The sequence below is a fragment of the Callospermophilus lateralis genome, chromosome 3 (genome assembly GCF_048772815.1).
Source record: "Callospermophilus lateralis isolate mCalLat2 chromosome 3, mCalLat2.hap1, whole genome shotgun sequence".
NCBI lineage: Eukaryota > Metazoa > Chordata > Mammalia > Rodentia > Sciuridae > Callospermophilus > Callospermophilus lateralis.
In genome coordinates, this window is record NC_135307.1 from 77,146,871 (window position 1) to 77,168,775 (window position 21,905).

The 21,905-nt window shown below is 33.5% G+C and overlaps 1 protein-coding gene across 1 annotated transcript; it reads right to left on the reverse strand.

Annotated features, from left to right (window-relative positions):
• Nucleotides 1–957: 957 nt before the first annotated feature.
• Psmc6 (proteasome 26S subunit, ATPase 6) lies at nt 958–21,905 on the reverse strand. Its single transcript, XM_076850492.1, has 14 exons — nt 21,776–21,905; nt 20,785–20,864; nt 20,663–20,702; nt 20,402–20,454; nt 17,950–18,017; nt 17,609–17,723; nt 15,426–15,513; nt 12,679–12,740; nt 12,467–12,590; nt 12,038–12,099; nt 10,136–10,256; nt 9,748–9,828; nt 6,046–6,117; nt 958–1,470 (listed from the first exon to the last, which is right to left on the reverse strand). Exons 1-14 carry the CDS (start codon nt 21,900–21,902, stop codon nt 1,352–1,354), a joined length of 1,212 nt encoding a protein of 403 aa, XP_076706607.1. The 5' UTR covers nt 21,903–21,905; the 3' UTR covers nt 958–1,351.

Sequence of the window (21,905 nt, forward strand, 5' to 3'; positions counted from 1 at the left end):
ATCAACATTCCCTACATTAGACACTCTTAGCCTTGCATTCATTGATACTTACAGAGTCCAAGGGTGAGCTTAGGAAATAATAAATCTCCTAAAATTATAGTACATGTAAAATTGTGTGAATTTCTCTGGGAAGAGGATGTAAACTGTAACATTCTCAAAAACGAACTATTATCTCACAGAGACAAACAAGTCACATTTATTAATTATTAAATATTACTTTAAATCATAATCTTAAAAGTTATGAATGTTTATGTACTTTTAAAATTAACTATCAAATAGCCTAATCATAATAGGTAGAGAGTAAATACTTTCTTGAAGGAAGCATATATATATAGACATGCCCATTCATGGTATATATAAAAAGATGGTATATATCAAAGATGACACTTATAATGTGAATACAACTTTAAAATAAAATTTTAAAACCTACATTGCTGAGTGTGGTAAAGCATGGCTGTAATCCCAGTGGCAAAAGAGGCTGAGGCAGGAGGATTGCAAGTTCAAAGCCAATCTCAGAAACTAAGCAAGGTTCTACGCAACTTAGTGAGATTGTCTCATTTTAAAAAAATAAAAAGGGCTGGTTGTGGCTCAGTGATTAAGCACCCTCAAATTCAACCCCTAGTACAAAAAAAGAAAAGAAAAAAAAAACACTACTAATTGCAACATCATCTGAATTATCAAAATAAAGTTTACTGCTGGGCACGATGCTGCACACCTATAATCCTAGTGACTTGGGAGGCTGAGGCAGGAGGATTGCAAGTGCAATGCCAGCCTGGGCAACTTAGCAAGACTCTGTGTCAAATGAAAAAAATAAAAAGAGCTAGGTTCACACTAGCTCAGTGATAGAGTGCCCCTGGGTTCAATCTCAAATACCCACCAAAACACTAAAATAAAGTTTACATCTGAAGGACCTAAAGGAACACAGTAAATATACTCTTAGAAATGACAAGATATAGGTAGAACTAAATCAAACAGATTTTATTAAACTTTGTTAGAATGAGGAAAACAAATGATATAAAATAAGTCTTAAGAAATGCTCTCTTGTACTACTATCTCAAACTATTTTTCAGTGTTTTACAAAATGCTCACATGGCAAATACGAAAAGCTTCAACACTCTTCTTTTGTAACTTTTGCTGCAATAAATGCAACATTAACAAACATACAAATTTCTTCTGTGTCAGTTTTAAAAGTTGAATTACTGAATTACATACTAATTTTTATGTTACTCATACATATTTTATTCATTCACATTTAATGAGATCATTGCCAATACGTACATTATTTTCCTTAACTTTATTTTTACATTAAGTCAATGTCTGTCATGCAGCCATCCAAAACCTTACAATAAAATTACACAGGTTTGTAGTCCAATTTAGATTCTAGCTTCTTAGAATCAGCCACTTTTCTGACTGCTTTCATGAAGTCTTCTTGAACTACAAAATCATGATCAGCACGAATTGCAAACATACCTGTGAAGAATAAAACAACATGATTGCTATATATCATATGTGAACTACATATTCATCATAAGAAAACAAAATAATGTAAATCTATGGAATAATTATGAAGGAAACTAGATTTACTGCTTCTGAGTCAGTAGTTCTAATTTGTTAAAAACTATTCTTGCTCAACTGAATTCCACAGCTATGGTGAGCATCAGTTTTCAAATAAAAAAGATGAGACAGTTGGGGCTGCGCTTATGGCCTTTGCTTGCCTAGCACGCATGAGGCACTGAGTTCAATCCTCAGTACCACATAAAATAAAGGTATTCTGTCTACGTACAACTAAAAATATATTAAATTTAAAAAGATGAAATAATTACATGAATATTTAAAATCTGGCTCACATGGTCTCTATATCCAATGTTAGCTCTTAGTAAAAACAAAAGCAAAAAACCCCAAAACTATCAACAGCAAATACATTTTCAGCATTAGTTTCTTAATGCTATAGGCAGTGATTCTTTGGAAGAAAGAAGTACATTTATGAATAAAACAAAACACCTCCAGTAATTTCCATAGCCATTCATTGCAAATAAGCAAAGGCTTAGAGAATGGGAAATTATAAGAAGCAAACAATAGGCTTTAACAAAAAATCAGAACCATTAGCCCATCGTCAAATACTACTTGACAAAGGAGTAAACTTTTTTGTTTCTTTTCTAACAGTAGTTATGTTATAGATATGGGTCCTGGATTTTGAGACAATCATACTTTCATGATGAACTATAGCTGATATGGTGTCATTATATACGAATTACATGAATCATACTAACGTTTCCATTGAGGATTTGCTTGAATTGAATTGTCAAGAATATAAGAAGGTTAGAATAGAAGATTTCAAGGGTTACTTCCTATCATTTCATTCTGGATTTCAATATGAAAAGTCTTTGAAATGCTCATTTTATGTTGTCCTAAAATCAGGTGAAAGGAAATGACTGCTTTTTTTTTTTTTTTTAATAGACAAGTTCCAAAATTTGCTTAGAAAGCTACAACTAAATTAGGTAAGCTATTTGTATAAATCTTATGTGTATGACTGTTTTCAAATCACTATTTAGAGAATGAGTGAATCTGCAAAAGACATAAATAAAAGATGATAATGTTAGGACTTGAATGAAAAAGAAAACTATAATTGAAGCAAGTATATATTAACTTAAGGAAATATGTAACAAAAAAGGCTTAAAGTCTAATAAGAAAACCAAACAAGAATTCTTATATCTCCAGATGTAAATATGTTCCCCAGAAAAATCAAAATTTTTCTGGATGAGGTGGCATACTCCTGTAATACCAAATTCTCAGGAGGCTGGGGCAGAATCTCAAGTTCAAGGACAGTCTCAGCAACTTAGCAAGGACCTGTCTCAAAAATTAAAAAGAACTATAGCCCCAGTGGTAGAGTACCACTGGTTTCAATCTCCAGTCACACAAAAACAAATGCTAAAATTTTAATCCATACAGAAGTTATAATTCTTTGTCAGAAATAATATAAGAAATTTTTAAATATGTAAAACAAAACCACAATTAGATATTATCTCATCCCAGTAAGAATGGCTATTATCAAAAATATTAAAGATAATGAGTGCTGGCAAGGATGAGGAGAAGGAACACTTGTACATTACTGATGGGAATGTAAACTGGTGAAACTATTTATAGAAATCAGTATGGAGTTTCCTCAAAAATTAAAAATAGAACTACCACCATATGACCCAGCAATCCCACTACTGATTATATATCCAAGGGAAATAAAATCAGTATATCAAAGAGACATTTGCACACCCATATTTATTGATGCACTATTTAGTTATCAAGAAATGGAAACAACTTAAGTGTCCATCAAAAAAAAAATATGCTACACATACACACACACACACACACAATGGAACAGTATTCAGCCATAAAAAGAATAAAATCCTGTCATTTGAGGCAATACAGATTGAACTAGAGATCAACAGGTTAGGTGAAACATGCCAGGCACAGAAACACAAGTATCGTGTGATCTCATATGTGGAATGTAAAAAAATTCATCTCATAAAAGTTGAGAATAGAATGGTGGTTACCAGAGGCTAGGGAGAATAGTGGGCAGGAAGGGATGGGGAAAGGTTGATTAATGAGTACTATGTTACAGTTAGGAATAAGAAGTTTTGTTGTGGTATTGTACAATAAGTGATTATAAGTAACAATTAGATACTGTGTGTTTCAAAAGCTAAAAGGATTTTAAATGCTTTCATCATAATAAAATGAAAAGTGTTTGAGAGAACCTGATCTAAATATTATGCAATGAATATGTATTAAAATATCACATAGTACCTCATTAATATGTATAATGTTTATGTTTATATGTATCAGTTAAAAATTTTTTTGTAAGCTCTGTTTCCTCAATGCCATGTTCTGAGATGCTTTTCTCCTCCACACCTTTCAACTATGATGCTCTGCTTCACCTCAGGCCAGAACAATAGTGTTGGCCACCTACGGACCAAGATCTCTGAAACACAGGTGTCCAGTTACAGAAGATGACTATGAGGTTTTCCCATTAGATATACATACCCACAGCTGCCCTGAAGATCCAGTTCTACTGTCTACTGCATTTTCATAGCACAAGCTCCTGAAATATTCTATGTCCCCTCCTGTGCCAGGGCCTACCTGAATGACTAGGTAGGTATCCTATGATATATTGAGCCTTCAGAAAAATTTACATGTCTCCACAAGGATTCATTAATAGCTTTGAGGAGCCTCCAAGCCTCAGGGAGGATATCCTCTCACTAAATATATTCTAATTCTACTGAGAGATTCACAAACATCATGGAATGACAGTGAGTGACACAGTAAAACTTTCAAAGATGCAGGATTCACCAGAATTAAAATCACTGACAAGTACCTGGAAAGGCTGAAGAAGGCTTTTCCACAGGATGCTCTCTGATAGCCAGGAAGCCAGGGCATCACCATTACCTTATAAGCCAGCCTTCTTTAGAAGTTTCTGGAAATGTTCTAAAACTCCCTGATGGCCCAGAAACACTGAAGCTGCACTAGAAGACCCAGAAATGGTATCAGCCCACTTTGCAACTACAGACTTTTCTAAGTTCTAAAGGAAGGTCTCAGTAACACTTCTTGGAAATTGACCAGTCTTCAACAATGTAGCACAAAATTGACCATGAAAATGTATTTTAAGAAAAATAATGTCTACTACTATAGTCACTGACTTGGATTCTGCATTCATCGATCAAAAATATTCAGAAAGAAATTGCATTTGTAATAAATATATACAGACCTAAAGAATTTGTGAAAAAAAAGTACCTATCAAAATTTGATAGCATCAACCTTTAAGATCACAGCATTGCTTTTGTTTTGATTACAATTTCATCAACATTATCTTCTGAGAGCAATATGGATTTTAGAAAAAGAATGTCATAAATTACTCTAAGTAGTTCAAATCATATGATAGTTTGTCTCTTGATATTTTTATTGACAAGTCTTTATGAGCATGATTTACTATGATTTATAATGATAGACTGTAGACCTACCGATCTTTGATCCAGGCACTGAGTCACAATATACCCATAAACACATTCCTACAGAAATGTTAATATAGCATTAAACATGATATGAAAGGCAAGAGGAAATCGCATACTATAATACTTAAGAAGTAGCTCACCTACAACCCATGTAGTTAGTTAACTATAAAAACTACTGTAGAAATTTGGTTTTGGACTTTAAGATTCTATATGGAAAACAAAGACTAAATGACTCTAGGTAGGGTTTTTGTTTTAGATGGACACAATACCTTTATTTTATTTATTTATTTTTATTTGTGCCGAGGATTAAACCCAGTGCCTCATTCATATGAAGCAAGTGCTTCACCACTGAGCTACAACCCCAGCCCTAGGTAGGGTTTTAAAGTTAGTTGGTATCAGAAATAAAAATGTATCACATGATCCAGGGCAATAATTATATTTTAAAAATGCAGTTTACACAAGTTGCATCATTACAGAATTCATAAATCAATCTTTCAAAGATTACTGCTTATAGACTAGTATCAGAAAATAGATGTTATCCATTTTGCAACACATACCTTTGGTGCTGGCCCATCCTAATCCTAGCTTCAGGTGTGATAGACAATTCTGTAGTCTCAGACTTACTTCAAGGGGCCCATGTTCTATACATGCCTGCCTTCCTACACTCCATTTGTAGGCTTCAGAAGTACAAAGGAGTTAACACCTCCAAGGGAAAATTTCATTCAGTGGGGAAGAAGTGCTAGTAATAAATGTTCTAGTCTCCCATCTTTCTGTCAGTTAATCTCTGTATGTTCTTTTAAAGTCTCCTTAAATTCCAATATTCCTTGTCTACAGAAGCTGCCTCAATGGTGCATCCTTATATGTTAGCTTTCTCTCTTTCCATCTCACTCGTCCTGTTTGCTCTTGATAACTGGAAATCAATTTCCAAAAGAACAGCATACACTCAATCCTTGCAAGGTCCAGCCTATGGTTTTTGAAACTCAAAACAGTTTTAACAAATTTAAAATATTAAAAGCAATAGCAAAAGTATGCTCCACACTCTTACCTGCTTCAGTGCAAACATTTCTCAGGTCTGCTCCATTAAAGCCATCTGATAGCTTCACAATTGCTTCATAATCTGTTTAGGAAATAACACTGGAAATTAGTATTTAAAAAAAAAAAAAAGGTGGGGAAAGACCTTTTTTGCTTTATGACTACATGGAAAAATAAAATGAAGAGCTTTCTTTGAATCTGAGCAGCTATGAATTACCATAAACATTCCACAATATTATTTTTTATTTGTTGTTTTTATATATACATGACAAAAGGGTGGACTCTGACATACATAAACATTCCACAATATTAACAACTGAAAAATAAAAATTTTGTTAACTAGCACTAAGAAGAAATAGATATATCTCTGAAACTTTAAAATCAAGAAAAATATCATCAAGATCTGAAAGCATCTTAACCATTTTTATGCAGTGAAACAACTATGCACAATGAACTTCAGATCTGTGATGCTATGACTCATTAATACCTTAATTTGAGTAAATCTGTACTATTCAAAACCAATTATAATAATGTAATCACATAAACCAAATGTAAAACATATCAAAACCAGACATCAGACATAATTTTATAACATTTCTGGTTAAGCTTCAAGTAGTATTAGACCTAGGAAAACAATAATAGTTAAGTGGGCTCTCTAACCCACATGACAGACATGAATTAAAGAGCTATAGGTTTGGGGTGGCAGGCATGGATTTGATACAGAATAGGAAGAGAAATAAAAAAGCATTGGCACTGTGATTTGAATAACTTTAACAAGATACTTTTTAATGAGGCAATATAAGGTAGGCAATCATCTAGATATTCATTAATTAGTGTCCAACAGGTTCAAGTTCATCATAAGCTTCCTCAAAGCAGGAATTTCCAATGGTAGCCCATTATCTTGCACCTACCAAGAATTCATTATTTGTGGAAGAAACCTATTATTTGACATCTTTTATTTAGACCATTCTTTTCACCTCAACACTCTCACAGGAGCAAGGAAATAACAAGAATAATCAATTGGGCTGGGGATGTGGCTCAAGCGGTAGCGCGCTCGCCTGGCATGCGTGCGGCCCGGGTTCGATCCTCAGCACCACATACAAACGAAGATGTTGTGCCCACCGATAACTAAAAAATAAATATTAAAATTCTCTCTCTCTCTGCCTCTCTCTACCTCTCTCTCTCTTTAAAAAAAAAATTTTTTTCAAAAAAAAAATCAATTATTTGTAATTACTGAAGACCATTATCTTTTAAATGTTTGGTTTTATTTATTTATTTATTTTTTAAAGCTTCCTGGCAAATATATTAGATTCCCCTAGCCTAAAGGATGGCAAAATTTTTATGTACAAGACCAGATAGTAAATACTTGCTCGTGACAACTTTATGCTTTGCAGGGCTTATGGTCATTCAACCCTGGTTTTGTGGAAAAACATTCATAAATAACATAAATGAATGGCATGGTTGTTACTACAAGAAAACTTTACTTACAAAAAACAGAAGGCAGGAAGAATTTGGCTCCTAAGTCACAGGTTTGCTACCTTCTACCCTAGACTAGTCCCTTATTTAAATAGATGTAATTTTTATCTGCTCTGTCCTCAAATCTCTAATAGTATTTTCCCATCTTCACTCTGCTTGCATTCTATTTCACTGAGAATATAGAAGCATTCAGAAGAAAACTTCCATGAGGTCCCATCCTAAGAAGCTGTCATCATCAGCATCTATATATTCTGCCTCTTCTCCACTTTCATAAATGAAAAGTATGCTCATAGGGCCAACTCCAATTCAAGTAAAATGCATTATTGGTTTCTCTCAGTTCATCCTACTACCATTAAAAAAAAAAAAAAAAAAAAATCTCCACCAAATTCTTGTCTCCTTTTCCCTTCCTAGTTAGTACAATTCCCCTCTGTAGAACAGAACTCCTTAAATATCTAAATTTAACACATCTTCTCCCAATCTCTCTGAAAGGCATTTTAGTACGCTTTCACTCCACACTTTCACATCTTTCACATAGTTACATCGAAAGGTATACTCTCAGAATTCTTTTTACCAAAAGCTACTAGGATTTGATAGGGGATCAGTCCCTCCTTAAAACCTTTCTTCATTTATCTTCCAGAACACCATCAACTCCTGGTTTTACTCCTATCTCTGTGAATGTACCTTCAAACTCCTTTGATATTTCTTCATCCCAACTTCTTAATCTCAGAATTATCCAAATTCAGTCTTTCATTCTCTTCTATTCTCTATCCACATTCAATCTCTTGAAAATTTCATCAAATTGCAAGACTTTACAAACTATGTTTTTATGCTATTATCCACATTTATATCTTCAGCACAGACTGCTTCAATGAATTACAGATGCATAAAGAATTAGTACTCAATATCTTTATTTGAAAATCTAAAGATTGGCATCTCAAATTTAATACAACCAGAATAAAATTTCTTATTCTCCCCTTTAAATCCAAGTCTTTTAAATTTTCTTTTCTTTTCTTTTAAAATGCTAGGGATCAGTCCTAGGACTTTGAACATGATAGGCAAGGTTCTCTATCACTGAGCTACATACCTAGCCAAGTCTTTTCAAGTTTAGTTGCTGGCATGTCCATCTTTCAAGCTGCTTGGGTTAAAACCTTAGCTCTTTCATGGTCCTCTTATTTAGCTCCCACCACACATCCAATTAACAAGCCTGTCACATTTACTTTCAAAAGGAACCCAGAGTCTCATTATTTTTTTAAAGATTTTGTCAATTATAACTCAATATAGTTGGAGGGAAAAAAGGCTTTGTAACCACCTCTGACTATCATCTCTTACCTGGATTATTGAAATAATTTCCTAACTGAGTCTCCTGCTTTTATCCTTGTCCTTCTACACCTTCTTCTCAACAGGCTATAAAAAGTTATCTTAATTCTGAAATATTCATAGATAAAATGATATAATGCCTAGAATTTGCATTTTTTTTTATTTTATTTTTTTATTGGTTATTCAAAACATTACAAAGATTTCAGAATCACATCGGTTACACATCCACATTTTTACATAATACCATAATAGTAACTGTTGTATTTTTAAAAACCAAGAGGAGAAAGAGGTTACGGATGAAAGAAGACTGGCCAAGAATTAATCATTATTGAAAATAAAGTGGTTCATCAATAAAAATTACCTGAATATTCTTCATATATTTTTTTTTGCTGCTAAATATACATATTCAAAAATAAAACTAAACTTAAAAGGCAGAATAAACCTCCAACCCTCAAATCAATCTACATATATATCATATTGACAACTACATAATTATGCAGGTAACTTTTTGGAAGTGCTCTGGCTGTATAATCTTTAAAAAAAAATTAAATAACATTGAAGTTGGGTGGTGAGTACCTGGTGATTAGAAGTTTATTAAACTCTTATCCCTACTTTTTATGTGTTTCTAATTGGCTCACACCTGTAATCCCAGTGGCTCAGGAGGCTGAGACAGGAGGACCGTAAGTTCAAAGCCAGCCTCAGCAACTTAGAGAAGCCCTAAGCAACTTAGTAAGACCCTGTCTCTAAAATAAAAAAATTTTAAAAAGGGTTGGGGATATAGCTCAATTAAGTGCCCCTTGGCTCAATCCCTGTTACCAAAAAAAGAAAAGAGAAGGTAAATTTGGTAGACTATCAATATTCAACACTATTTTTGCTTCATTTACCAAAATGTAAATACATAATAAATAGGTTATTTCCTTACCTATTTCCCCATGCTTTGTAATGGGTCCTGCATGGATTTTCAATATATCTAATCTTGCTTGTTCATTTGGTAAATCAATATCTGAAAATAAGAAATTATAATAAATTATTTATGTGTATGTACATTTTTAAAATTAAGTTGGAGTGAGGGAAGTTATAAAAAGAGAACTGGACATAGACAAAGTAAAAACAGCAAGTAAAGAACTTTTTTTTTAAGAGAGAGAATTTTTTAATATTTATTTTTTTTTTTTAGTTTTCGGTGGACACAATATCTTTATTTTATTTTTATGTGGTGCTGAGGATCGAACCCAACGCCCCGTGCATGCCAGGCAAGCATGCTCCGCTTGAGACACATCCCCAAGCCCCGCAAGCAAAGAACTTTAACTCACGTATTTTTCTATCCAATCTTCCTGGACGTAACAAAGCAGGGTCCAGCGTATCTGGTCTGTTTGTAGCCATGATCATTTTAACTCTATGCAGAGTATCAAATCCATCCATTTGATTCAGTAACTGAAAACATTAAAAAATTATAAGACATAATTTATAAAACATACTGTTACAAATTAGCACATACATTTTAATGCCTAATACCTTCAAATATGTTGCTTACAGATAGAAATGTGATGTTGAGAATGGTCATTTGATGAAATTCTACTTTTATAAAATCTAACATATAAATGCTCAATATATCAGATATAACATTTACATTAGGATATGTGAATACAGACTTTCCCTATAAATCTGATAAGCCATAAAGTATCTTCTCAAATAAATGAACCATACATAGAAATATTAACAAATACCAAAAACATTTCCTTTGATTCATAAAATTTTCTTCAATAAATGTTGAAAACCTTACTACATTTAACAAACTCTAAATATAGGTAGACTGACAATATATGTTAGCTGAGGACATTATCAGTTCCATGAATAAAATTAACATTTCTGTTGTTCTGTTTTGCGCTTTTTTTTTTGGTACTAGGGAATTGAACCCAAGAGTGCTTAACTACTGAGACACTTCCCCAACCCTTTTTTATTTTTTCCTTTGAGACAGTGCCTTGCTAAGTTGCTTAGGGCCTTGCTTAATTGCTGAGGCTGGATTTGAACTTGAGATCCTCTTGCCTCAGCCTCCAGAGCTGCTGGGATTACAGGTGTGTGCCACTACACCCAGCTGTGTTGCTTTAAAACAGTTAAGTTTAAAGTTTCTAAGAGACATTATAAGTCAATTCAAAAATATTTTATATCTTCTGAGTACATCAGAATTAATTTATAAAAAGTGATTTCAAATTCCCCTAATGAGAAAAATTTGACATTGCATTGCCTAGACTACCTGGTTTCTACCTTATTTGCAGAAGTGGAAAAATGTATTTGGGATGATGCCATCACATCCACAGAATCTTGACCAGAAAAAAAGAAATGTGAGGAAAGGCTTTATGTGTACAACTCCATTCCATCATCTACCTCAATTATCAAAACCATTTTAGTTGCTTCTCAATCTCGGCAAGAAAGCAAGAGAGGAAAGAACAATTTTGAGTCATCTCAGATGTAATTATAACTTATTTATTGCCAAGTTTTAATATGTTTGCGAGTCATAAAATGTCCTTAAAAAGCTAGCACAAGATCACATTCATAATATAAGATGCTCAATATACAATATAAACATCTGAATGGTTGATGTGCTCAAAAAATACAACAATACAAATGCATACCAAATGGAATGTTGTAATCACCTTATTTTTGCCTATATTCTTAAACATTTATTTCCTTAAGGATAAAATATTCAGAATTCTTTTCTCCCATCTTTTTGAAATATACAGTACATAACTATTATTTACAGTCATCCTACCATGCAATAGCACAACAAAACTTCTTGTTCCTAATTGCAGCTTAGTATCCATTGATCAACCTTTCCCTATCCCTCCATCCCCCTCAGTAATAGTCATTTTCTTACTTTGACACAGAAATGTTTTCATTCCTGTCCATATTTTCAAATTTCACTTTTCTTTTTCTTTCCTTCCCCCATTCCCCCAGCACTGGGGACTGAACCCATGTGCTCTACCACTGAGCTATAGTCTCACCATTGTTTTGTGTTTTGTGAGACCTCCAACTTGCAACTTTCCTTGCCTCAGCCTCCTGAGTCACTAGGATTTCAGGAATGCACCACCATGCCCAGCTTACTTCTAATTCTTCATTTAAACTGTAATACATATTTAGACCTTCAAATATGGAATGTTCAGTTGTTCATTTAATAATTATTCATTTCTTTATGAACCTTCTGTACCAAATATTACCTCCATTAAGGTTCTCTGAATCTCTCTATCAGCTGAAGTACCTTCAGAAAACCGACGACCACCTAAAATAACAGATTTAGAAATTTATATGCATTACTCATTTTCTCTATAACCATTGTTTAAGAAAATAAAATAGTAATAGTGTCTAGAGTTAAAATATTAACATAAAAATTAAATGATAAGAATTATACTAACAAAATTAAAAATGATTTTGGTATGATATTTTCCATTTTGTCGATGTCAAAGGTTATTTACTAAAATTGGTTAAACTTTCTAATCTTTAAAAAATAATATCCAGTTCACTGTTATCTACTTCATACAAGTTACAATTACAAGTTAAGAGAAGGGAAAAATTCTTTTAAATTTTTAGAAAATTTCCTCATAACAGTTAAAAAAATTTTAAATAAACTTTAAAAGATTTATTCTTACCAATAGCATCTATTTCATCCATAAAAATGATGCATGGCTGATGGTCCCTGGCATAATTAAACATTTCTCTAATCAAACGAGCACTTTCACCAATGTACTTGTCTACAATAGAACTAGATACAACCTAATTAAAGAAAAAATATTAAGTTAAATATAAGGCAATTTGAATAAAACTTAATTTCAACAACTACTGAAGAATTTTTTTTTTTCACCTTTAAGAAATTGCAGTCCAGTTGGCTAGCAACAGCTCGTGCCAAGAGTGTTTTTCCTGTGCCTAGGAATGACAAATGAAGTTCTAATCAGATGTAAAGTAAAACAAATTTTCAAAAGCCTTTTAAGGATATTATCCTTTGGCTAGTAAATTTTCCAAAATCAAAGCTAAATCCTAAATAAAATTTTCATTTAAAATTCTTAAGCACTTATACTCAATAATAAATTTTACTCAAAATAGCCCTTGTAATTTTATTTATTTTTTTATTTATTTAGGTACCAAGAATTGAACCTAGAGGCACTTTCCCACCAAATCACATCTCCAGCCTTTTTATGTTTTATCTATTAACAAGGCCTCACTAAATTGCTAAAGTTGGCTTTGAACTCATGATCCTCCTGCCTCGCATCCTTAGCCACTGGGATTACAGGTGTGTACCACTGTGCTCAATTTGTCATTTAATTTCAATTGACAAATAATAATTGAATATATTTAAAATGTGATACTGACAGATTATAAACTAGCATGACTAAATCAGACTAACATATCCATCACTTCATACACTTATCATTATTTACAGTGAGAACATTTAAAGTCTACTTTAATGTCTAAAACATTTTTAAAGAAAAAAAATGTACATCTGGCTGTGGGGGGAAAGGGTGTAGCTCAGTGGTAGAATACTTGCCTGCCATGTGCAAGACCCTGGGTTTGATACCCAACAGTGCAAAAAAAAAAAAGGAATACATTAACTATGGTCATTCATGTTATAAAATAAATCACTAGCATTTATTTCTCCTATTTAACTGAACTCTGTACCCTTTACCTAAATCTCTCCTATACACATCTGCACCTTTCTCCATGCCAAATCACTTCTATGATCTCAATTTTTCAAAATTCCACATGTAAGTGAGATCGTGTAGTATTTGTCTTTCTGGGCTGTTCTCCTGGCTTCTTTCACTTCTCTAAATTCATCCACATTCTTATGAATGATCAAATTTACTTCTTTTTAGGACTGAATCGTATTCCTTTGTGTATGTGTAGATTTTTTTTCATTTTTTCATCAGTTGATGTGCATTTAAGTTTTCATATCTTAGCTATTGTATATAGTGTTGCAATGAACATGGGAGTGCAGCTGTATCTCCAACCTATGAATTTCATTTCCTTTGGATATATATGCAGAAGTGAAATTGGTGGATTACATGGTATCACTGTCTGCACTGTTTTCCATAAGGGCTGCACCAATTTACATTCTCACTATCAGTGTATAAGAGTTCCACTTCCCCCAAATCCTTGTCAATAATTGTTAGTCAGTCATCATTCTAAAAATTTAGAATTTGAAAATAGAATTGATAACAGCCCTTCTTTAAAAATATATCAAATCCTGCTTATAACATGGACCATGGTAAATACATATTAAAATGCAATGGTTTATCCTGAATACTAATTAATCTTTTATCTATGCATATTTTTAACATTAAGCTTTGGTTATTTGAAAACTATTGGTTTAGTAAATTTTGCAAATCTTCCAAATGTTGATATTTTTCATTATATAACATCTAAAAAACAGACTTATCAATTAATTAATATCACTGCCCATCTTTTCAAGAAAGTCTTTAATAATTAACATATTAGAAAGCTGCCAAACTTGCAACACCAGACATTAGTTTTTAAAAGTTCTAATTTACTTGAAGGCTCAAATTTTATGGCTAATAGCAGACGATATCATCTGTTTTCTTTTTGTTACTTATCTTTTTTTGCAGTGCTGGGAATCAAATCCAGGTCTTCAAGCATGCAAGGCCAGTCCTTCAGCTGTATTTAACATGATAAGCCCCCAGTCCTTCACCTTATTTAACATGATAAGCTTACTTTGTTCACTTCAGAAAAAAATGTGTACTGGTCTGAATTAGCAGTAACGAGCAACCAGTAAGCAATAACCAGTCTGAATGACCACAGATTATAAATTATCCTTTTTTAAGTAAAAATTGAATTCTAAGAAAAACAATTCATTCATCTGACAACTCAACTGATCAAGTGCTTTTCCTAAATACAAATATCCTATCCTTTTCAATATGCAGAAGAAATACTTTGTACGTACATATACTCTCCATTTTATCACACAGAATGCAAAATATTGAGAATTTAATAAAATTTTTCTTTTACTGCTCTACCAACATTTTAAAGAAAAACTGGAATTTTTTGTTATACTGCAAGTATGTGGCGATTAAGAGAACAATGACTACAAGTACAGTTTCAAGCCACTAACAATTGATTTATAGAGCCAAGCAATTTTACCCACATTGCCTTCATACCATCAACACAGACATTAACATGGTAAAGGAGACATATAACATGTTACTATCATGAAAGTAGTCTTTCCAGCCACCCCAATTCTAGGTAGGGGGAACTCAGGGCTTCATGTATACAAGGCAAGCGCTCTACCACTGAATAGCTATATTCTCAGCCATGAAAGTAGTTTTGATCTTGCAGATCCCAAGAAAGCATCTCAGAGACACCTGGATCTGTAAATTACACTTTTGAGGAATATTTCATTAGAATCAAATGGTACGCTATAATACATACATTATGAGGTACAATGAACTAAGCATGTCCCAGAGAGCAATAGACATACCTCTCCTATCCCACTCTCATGAAATGTAGTAGAGGCTGGAATTTTCCATATTAAATCCCCACCTTATTTTTTATTCTTTAATTCATTCATTTATGGTGAGGTAGAAATAATTCAATACTAACCTGGTGGTCCATATAACAAACAGCCTTTTGGAGGTATTATTCCTACACGCTGGAATAATTCTGGATTTGTAAGAGGTAACTCTATTACCTAGAAAAGAAGTCGCATGTTTCTTAAAAAGTTAGTAGACATTTTAGCATGTTTTCAAATAGTAACTTGCATATTAAAGACATTTCCAAAGTCTAATATCAACAGAGTGGGACATACACATAATCCATAAGACATCTAGATTTCTGCACTAGGTAAAACCATTTATGATAGAAGTTTTTCTGAAATATATTACACAATGGCTATTTTAACAAACTACGTTCTTGATTATACACAGGCATACAATGTCAAAACATACTCAAATGTACACTTAAAATCTGTGCATTTATTAAATGTAAATTATATCCCAACATCAACAACAAAAATCAGTGAAGCCAGGGTAGATAGCAAATGCCTGTAATCCTAGTGACTGAGTAGGCTGAGGCAGGAGAATCGCAAGTTCAAAGCCAGTCTTGGCAATTTAGCAAGGCCCCTATGCAACTTGGTGAGATCCTGTCTCAAAATAAAACATTAAAAGGGCTGGGGATGTGGCTCAGTGGTTAAGCACCCGAGGTCAGTCCCTGGTACAAAAAAAAAAAAAAATCAGTGAAAAAAAAGTTTTATACTAGTTTGCTTGTGGGAATATAACACAAAATTATCCTGAAACAGGGAAGGAATTTGATAAAGAGAAAATTGTGTATAAAATTTCACCTATTGGCATTTTACCATAGCAGCCTTAAAAAAACAATGAGCTCAACTTTCAATATCCTGTCAAAGCAATTCACAGGAAAAAAGAAAATGGAGGATAGAAAAATTGAGGACTACTCAACTTATATTATTCACAGTACCATCAGTAACTTGTGAGATAAACACCTATTGAATAGCTATGTCTATAAGATGTGACTAGGACACATGAAAATTATAAAAAAATCAAAATTTTAAAGTGCCTGCAGATGAAAAGAACATGGACGTGATTTCTTCTGCTCCTATGCTAAAGAAGTGATGCAGCAAAATCACTGTAGAAAGCAGGTTTTCTGTTCCATGAAACCATTGTTCTTCCCTTGGCTGCCCTTTCACTAAATAGACGGTGAGAACTGGTTTTCAATTTACACTTAAGCCAAACTTTCTCAAGTATGATCAAAGAAAAATTTGGTTTCACAATCACCTAGAATGTTTGTTTAAATGCTAATTCCTAGGACCTAAAAATCTTCATTTTTAAATTTTTTTGGAGGCATTAGGGATTAAACCCAAAATGTAATATGTAACTTGTAACATGGTTGGCAGGCACTCTAACACTGAGCTACATCCCCAGTCTTTTAACAACTGTATCAGAAAATTTACTGTGCTGAAATCTAAGAACTACTGGCTTAGGGCTTAAATCAATGGAGGTAAGACTTTTCAATCATTTCCATGCATTTCTAAATATTTTCATTTTACATTCAGATAAAATCAATAGGACATTGTAATTTGCTTTACAGATAATTGTCAAGAAGCCATCTGTGCTGTGATACAAGGCAATCCTTATTTGATCCTTCACCTAAAAGCTTCAAAGATTTAAACCATTCCTATAGTCAGTATTTTTCCTAAATAGCATCAAACAGCTTTAACAAAAAAAAAAAAAAACTAGTTAAGGCACAGATAACTTATTCCACTGTAAGAGTGAGAAGCTAGCAAAAACTATAAAATACATGTTATCCGAATGTGCTCCAGTTTAGCGGCAGAGTGCTTGCCTAGCACATGTGAGAGACACTGGGTTTGATCCTTAGAACCATATAAAAATAAACAAATAAAATAAAAGCATTCTGTCCATCTACAACCACAAAAGAAAGACCAAAACCAAAACCAAATGTGCTCCAACCAAAATAACTATTTTAACAATTAAAACCACAGATGGAAAGAACACCAGATTATATATCTGCTTCACCACAGAAAGAGCAAGATTTCTAACATCAAATAATCTCCAAATTAACAAATGCCAATACTTCTCATGCCTAGAAATTCAATGCTATTCTTCTCTCAAGAAGAGTGTTAAATGCATAATATTCAAGAACAAAAAATAATTTGGACAAAAAATATTTTTTCATTCTGTTTCTCCCTTCAGGCATCAAAACCTGTACTATTTATTAGTAATTCAGAGACCAAAGCATGACATACTAACCTCTCTTAATTCCCGAATCTGTTCTGACAGACCTCCAATCTCAGAATAAGAAACATTCCCAGGGTCCTCATGAGACATGTTGTAAACAAGTGGATCCACCTCTCTTGGCAAATATCTAGAATAAAAAGGCATTTGTTTTTCTTTTAAAAGATGTATTTTCTCTCAGCTTATGGAGTACAAATAACTTGTTTGTAGGTGATATTATAAGGATGCTTAATTAATTAGAAATTAGTAACAGGTAAAAAGTGTCAAAACATTTATTGATTTCAAGAAGCATATATTTTGGATAAGACCTTCCCTTGGTGAAAATAAAAGAAAACTAAACAGAATACAAAACCCACCTCATGATAGTTAGTGTAGTCATATCCAAAGCAACTCTTGTTCCTGGCTTCAGCTTACTTTTGTCAAGCTGGTTTTATAAAGCAAAGGTATTATAAACATTTAAAATGGAGAATAACACTCTAACAAGAACTTAACATTCACTTTTACCCAAATACTCACTTTTACCCTTCAAAGAAAACACAAATATCGATAATAAACTCCATGCCAATAGAAGTAATAATTTAAAATTATTTCCATCTGCTTATTAGAAGAATGCAATTTCAGCATCAAATCACTGACAAAGTTTGAAGTAGCAATGGCGTCCTTTTAAAAAAAATACCGTTATTTATTTTTATGTGGTGCTGAGGATTGAACCCACTGCCTCATTTGTGCGAGGCAAATGCTCTACTACTGGGCTACAACTGTAGCCCCCCTCATTTTTGAAAAAGGAGTGGACTTTAGAATTTTACTTTTTTTTTTAATATTTATTTTTTAGTTGTAGTTGAACACAATACCTTTATTTTATTTATTTATTTTTATGTGGTGCTGAGGATCGAACCCAGGGCCCTGCCCGCACTAGGCCAGCGCTCTACCACTGAGCCACAACCCCAGCCCTAGAATTTTACTTTCAAACACTACTTAATATAATTTTATTTATTATTTTGGTTCAGGCCCTGAAGTGAAGTGACTTTGTGAACCAGTACTAAAACATTTATAGAAAAATCCTGTGGTGAATATTCTGGGAAGGAAAAAGTGCATTTTAAAGGTGCCATTTAAATTTATTTTGAGAAGTATAACTTTGGGGAAAAAAATTATTACTTAATTCACAGACAACTGGGGAAAATGCATTTATGGATTTTGTTTCCTCTTTGAAATTTTTATTAACATACTAAAGAATGAAAAAGAAAAAAAAAAACAAACCCAAACACCAACCAACAACAACAAAACTCGTAACAAGCAAAACAAGCCCAAACCCAGACATTATCATTCATGCCTTTGCTATATGCTAGACCCTAAGCCAGGCACATTATATATTAAGGTGAATCATACTAAACAATTTATTGGTATATCTAAGCATGGTAATTTACTTGTTTAGAATTGGATAAACTCTATCCAATAGATTCAGGATGTTACTTTTCAAAAATGAAGTTGCTGTTTTAAAAACTGTTCATCAATACATTTTAAGTTACTGACCACATTCCATGGGATTTTATGAAGAGCTACAAATTTAGTACCAAGTGTTAACTAAAATGAAGTGATGATAGACAAAATATTAGGTTTAATACAATGGATTAAGCTAGCCAACAAACCATGGCACACACCTATAATCCCAGCTAGTCAGGACGATAAAGGAAGAGAATAGCAAGTTCCAGGCCAGTCTGTACAACTTAATGATACTCTGTAGCTCAAAATAAAAATAAAAATGCCTAGGGATGTAGCTTAGTGGTAAAGCACTTTCCTAGTGTGCACAATGACCTGGACATAATTCCCAATACTAAGAACAGGAGAGGGTGTGGATAAGTGGACTAAGCCAAAAATATTGCCTATAAGTGAGGTACTTGAAAAATTTTTTTTTTTACTCAATATGGAACTCAATGTTTATTTACATCCATAGGGAATATATACACTAACAGTTCTTGATATATTCCACTTTCCAAATATTCCCTTACCCTCATGCAAACATGAAATATCTTAGAAATGCCAACTTTTGGCATCCAGAGGGCCCTGAAGGGAAAGGAAAATCACTTGTCAGATTAGGAATCTAATATCTGACTTAGAAAAATGTCACTAACTTATATGCTAGGTAAAATCCTCATATGAGATTTATTCCCTGGGTTAAATTCTCTTCTATAGGCATGTTGTTATCAACGTTTTTAAAACCTGAACCTGTTGTAACACATTCTCAAAGAAAGTTCTTCCAATGAATATATAAGGATGCTCTACTTTAGAACACTTCCTTAAGAGGAGACTAAAACATAACTTAATTTTAGATGCTACTGAATGATTCTAAGCTATCTGTTGGCAGGTTTTGATGACTTTAACATGAATTTAGAGTTGTTTCTATTTGCCTTTTCTAATGTAAATTACCTCTAACAAAATTAACTTAGCCCCTAATATAGAAAATATGAAAGATTTTTGAATGTTTAAATAGATAACTCATAGTGTCTAATACTTTTTAAGTCCTCTTCAAAAAAGACATTAAAATAAAAGATCTACTTTCCAGTTATAAAATTCCTTCATTTTTAAGTATGCAAATTTGATTAAAGCAATGCAATATGGCAGAATATATGGAACACTAGGGGACAAAACCCACGATTTGAATTCATGCTTTGCTAATAACTTTCTCTGTATGAAGAAATCAACCTTAGACTTTGAGCATATTGCCTAATCCGCTTGCTTCAATATGTAAATATAAGGTATATGAAAGCACTTTTATCAATCATAAGGCACTATACAAACATCAGGCATTACCTGTCTGCGACAACCCACAACATATCTTGGTCCATTTGTAGCTTTAACAATGACTAGAAGAGGAAAACAAAAGAATAAATTGAAAAAATAGTAAAAATACGTGTGTGTAGTATCTCCACATCAATGGAAAGTTTAGTTTTATTTCTGTCCTCCAAGAAGATAATAGTTAAAACATAGTCCATGCAAGAATAGCATCTCCTTGCATTACTGTCACTAAAGTAATAAGCATTTCAAAAATTGTTAATAAGTTAATCCACTTACATTTTTCTTCAGTTAATTGCTTAAGCACTTCACCCACAATCTAAGAAAGGAAAGAAAGCATTACTTGTTGCCAACCACTAAAAAATACCATCATCCTCTACATCCCAGACTCCACTACCTACCTGCCCAACACTTTGTAGGGCCTTCAGATCATTTTCAGACTTTTCATACTGCTTGGTAAGTTCTTTTAATTGTTCCCTTACTGAAACAACATAATTTAAATGTTTTAAATTGAACAATAATCTTAATGCATTACTTAAATCTATTTCACTTTATGTAAGTTTCATATCCATCACTGTATCAAGCCAATAAGAAACTTTGTCGTTGGTAATGAATAGGTAACAAGTGTAAAAATAAACGTTATCAAAAAAAGCAACATATCTTTTTTTTCTTGATCTGTAATACTCACTTGATTAAGCAAATTTAAGTTACATTCTTACAGACAGACATCCTTACACTTCAGGATTTGCAACTACAAATCCAAATGATTTAGTCAGTAAATTAGGCTCTTTCTCATTGCTTCACCTACCTACCTGGATTACTCTTGGTTTTCTACCCTAAATAAAGTTAACAAATGTAGTTCTCCACAGAAACATACGGTTGTGGTCTTCCTTCATTTAATTAAATCACTCAGGCTTTTTTCTATGGTGCATTATGGAAAAACGTTAAGTGCTCAGGGTGTAAAGCTTGGATGCTTGATACAGTTAAACATGAAACACGAGAAGGGTTATTACGACCACTGGACCCCTTTTCTCCTCCACCAACAAGCCAAGCTGCCTTCCCCCTCTCCCGGTTCCCGAATCAACACTGCCTCCTTGCACCCAAACCTGGGAAACATCCCTGGCCTACTTCTTCCCCACTTGTCTAATCCTTTCCCACTTCCATCTCAAAACCGTGGATGTTCTCTATGTCATTCGGACTGGACTGGGCCATTTCCCCACCTGAAGGGGTGCTATTTCCCAAGCTCTGGGCCGGATGACAAAGCGCCTTGTCCCTGGAAGGGGCCTTCTCATCTCCAGGGCTCGGTTGCCAGGCTTGGCCAAAGGCCTCCGCTTTGTCAGAGGCATAAGTGAATACAAAGACGAGGTTACGTGGAAAGAAATGTGCACTCACACTCCTTAAGACGGCCGTCGATCTCCTTGTGCTCCAGCAGCTTCTTGCGGTAATCCTGAAGCGCCTTATCTCTAGGGTCCGCCATGATGAGAAGCCGTCGCTCATAGGGGATGCTGGGAATGGCCATGGC

Coding starts and splice junctions, on each gene's coding strand:
- Psmc6 (XM_076850492.1), bottom strand. CDS start 21,902: ATGGCCATTCCCAGCATCCCCTATGAGCGACGGCTTCTCATCATGGCG. Junction 12,591..12,678: donor TGGACTGCAATTTCTTAAAG/GTGAAAAAAAAA, acceptor TTCTTTAATTAG/GTTGTATCTAGTTCTATTGT. Junction 6,118..9,747: donor TACAAAGCATGGGGAAATAG/GTAAGGAAATAA, acceptor TTTCCTAAACAG/ATTATGAAGCAATTGTGAAG.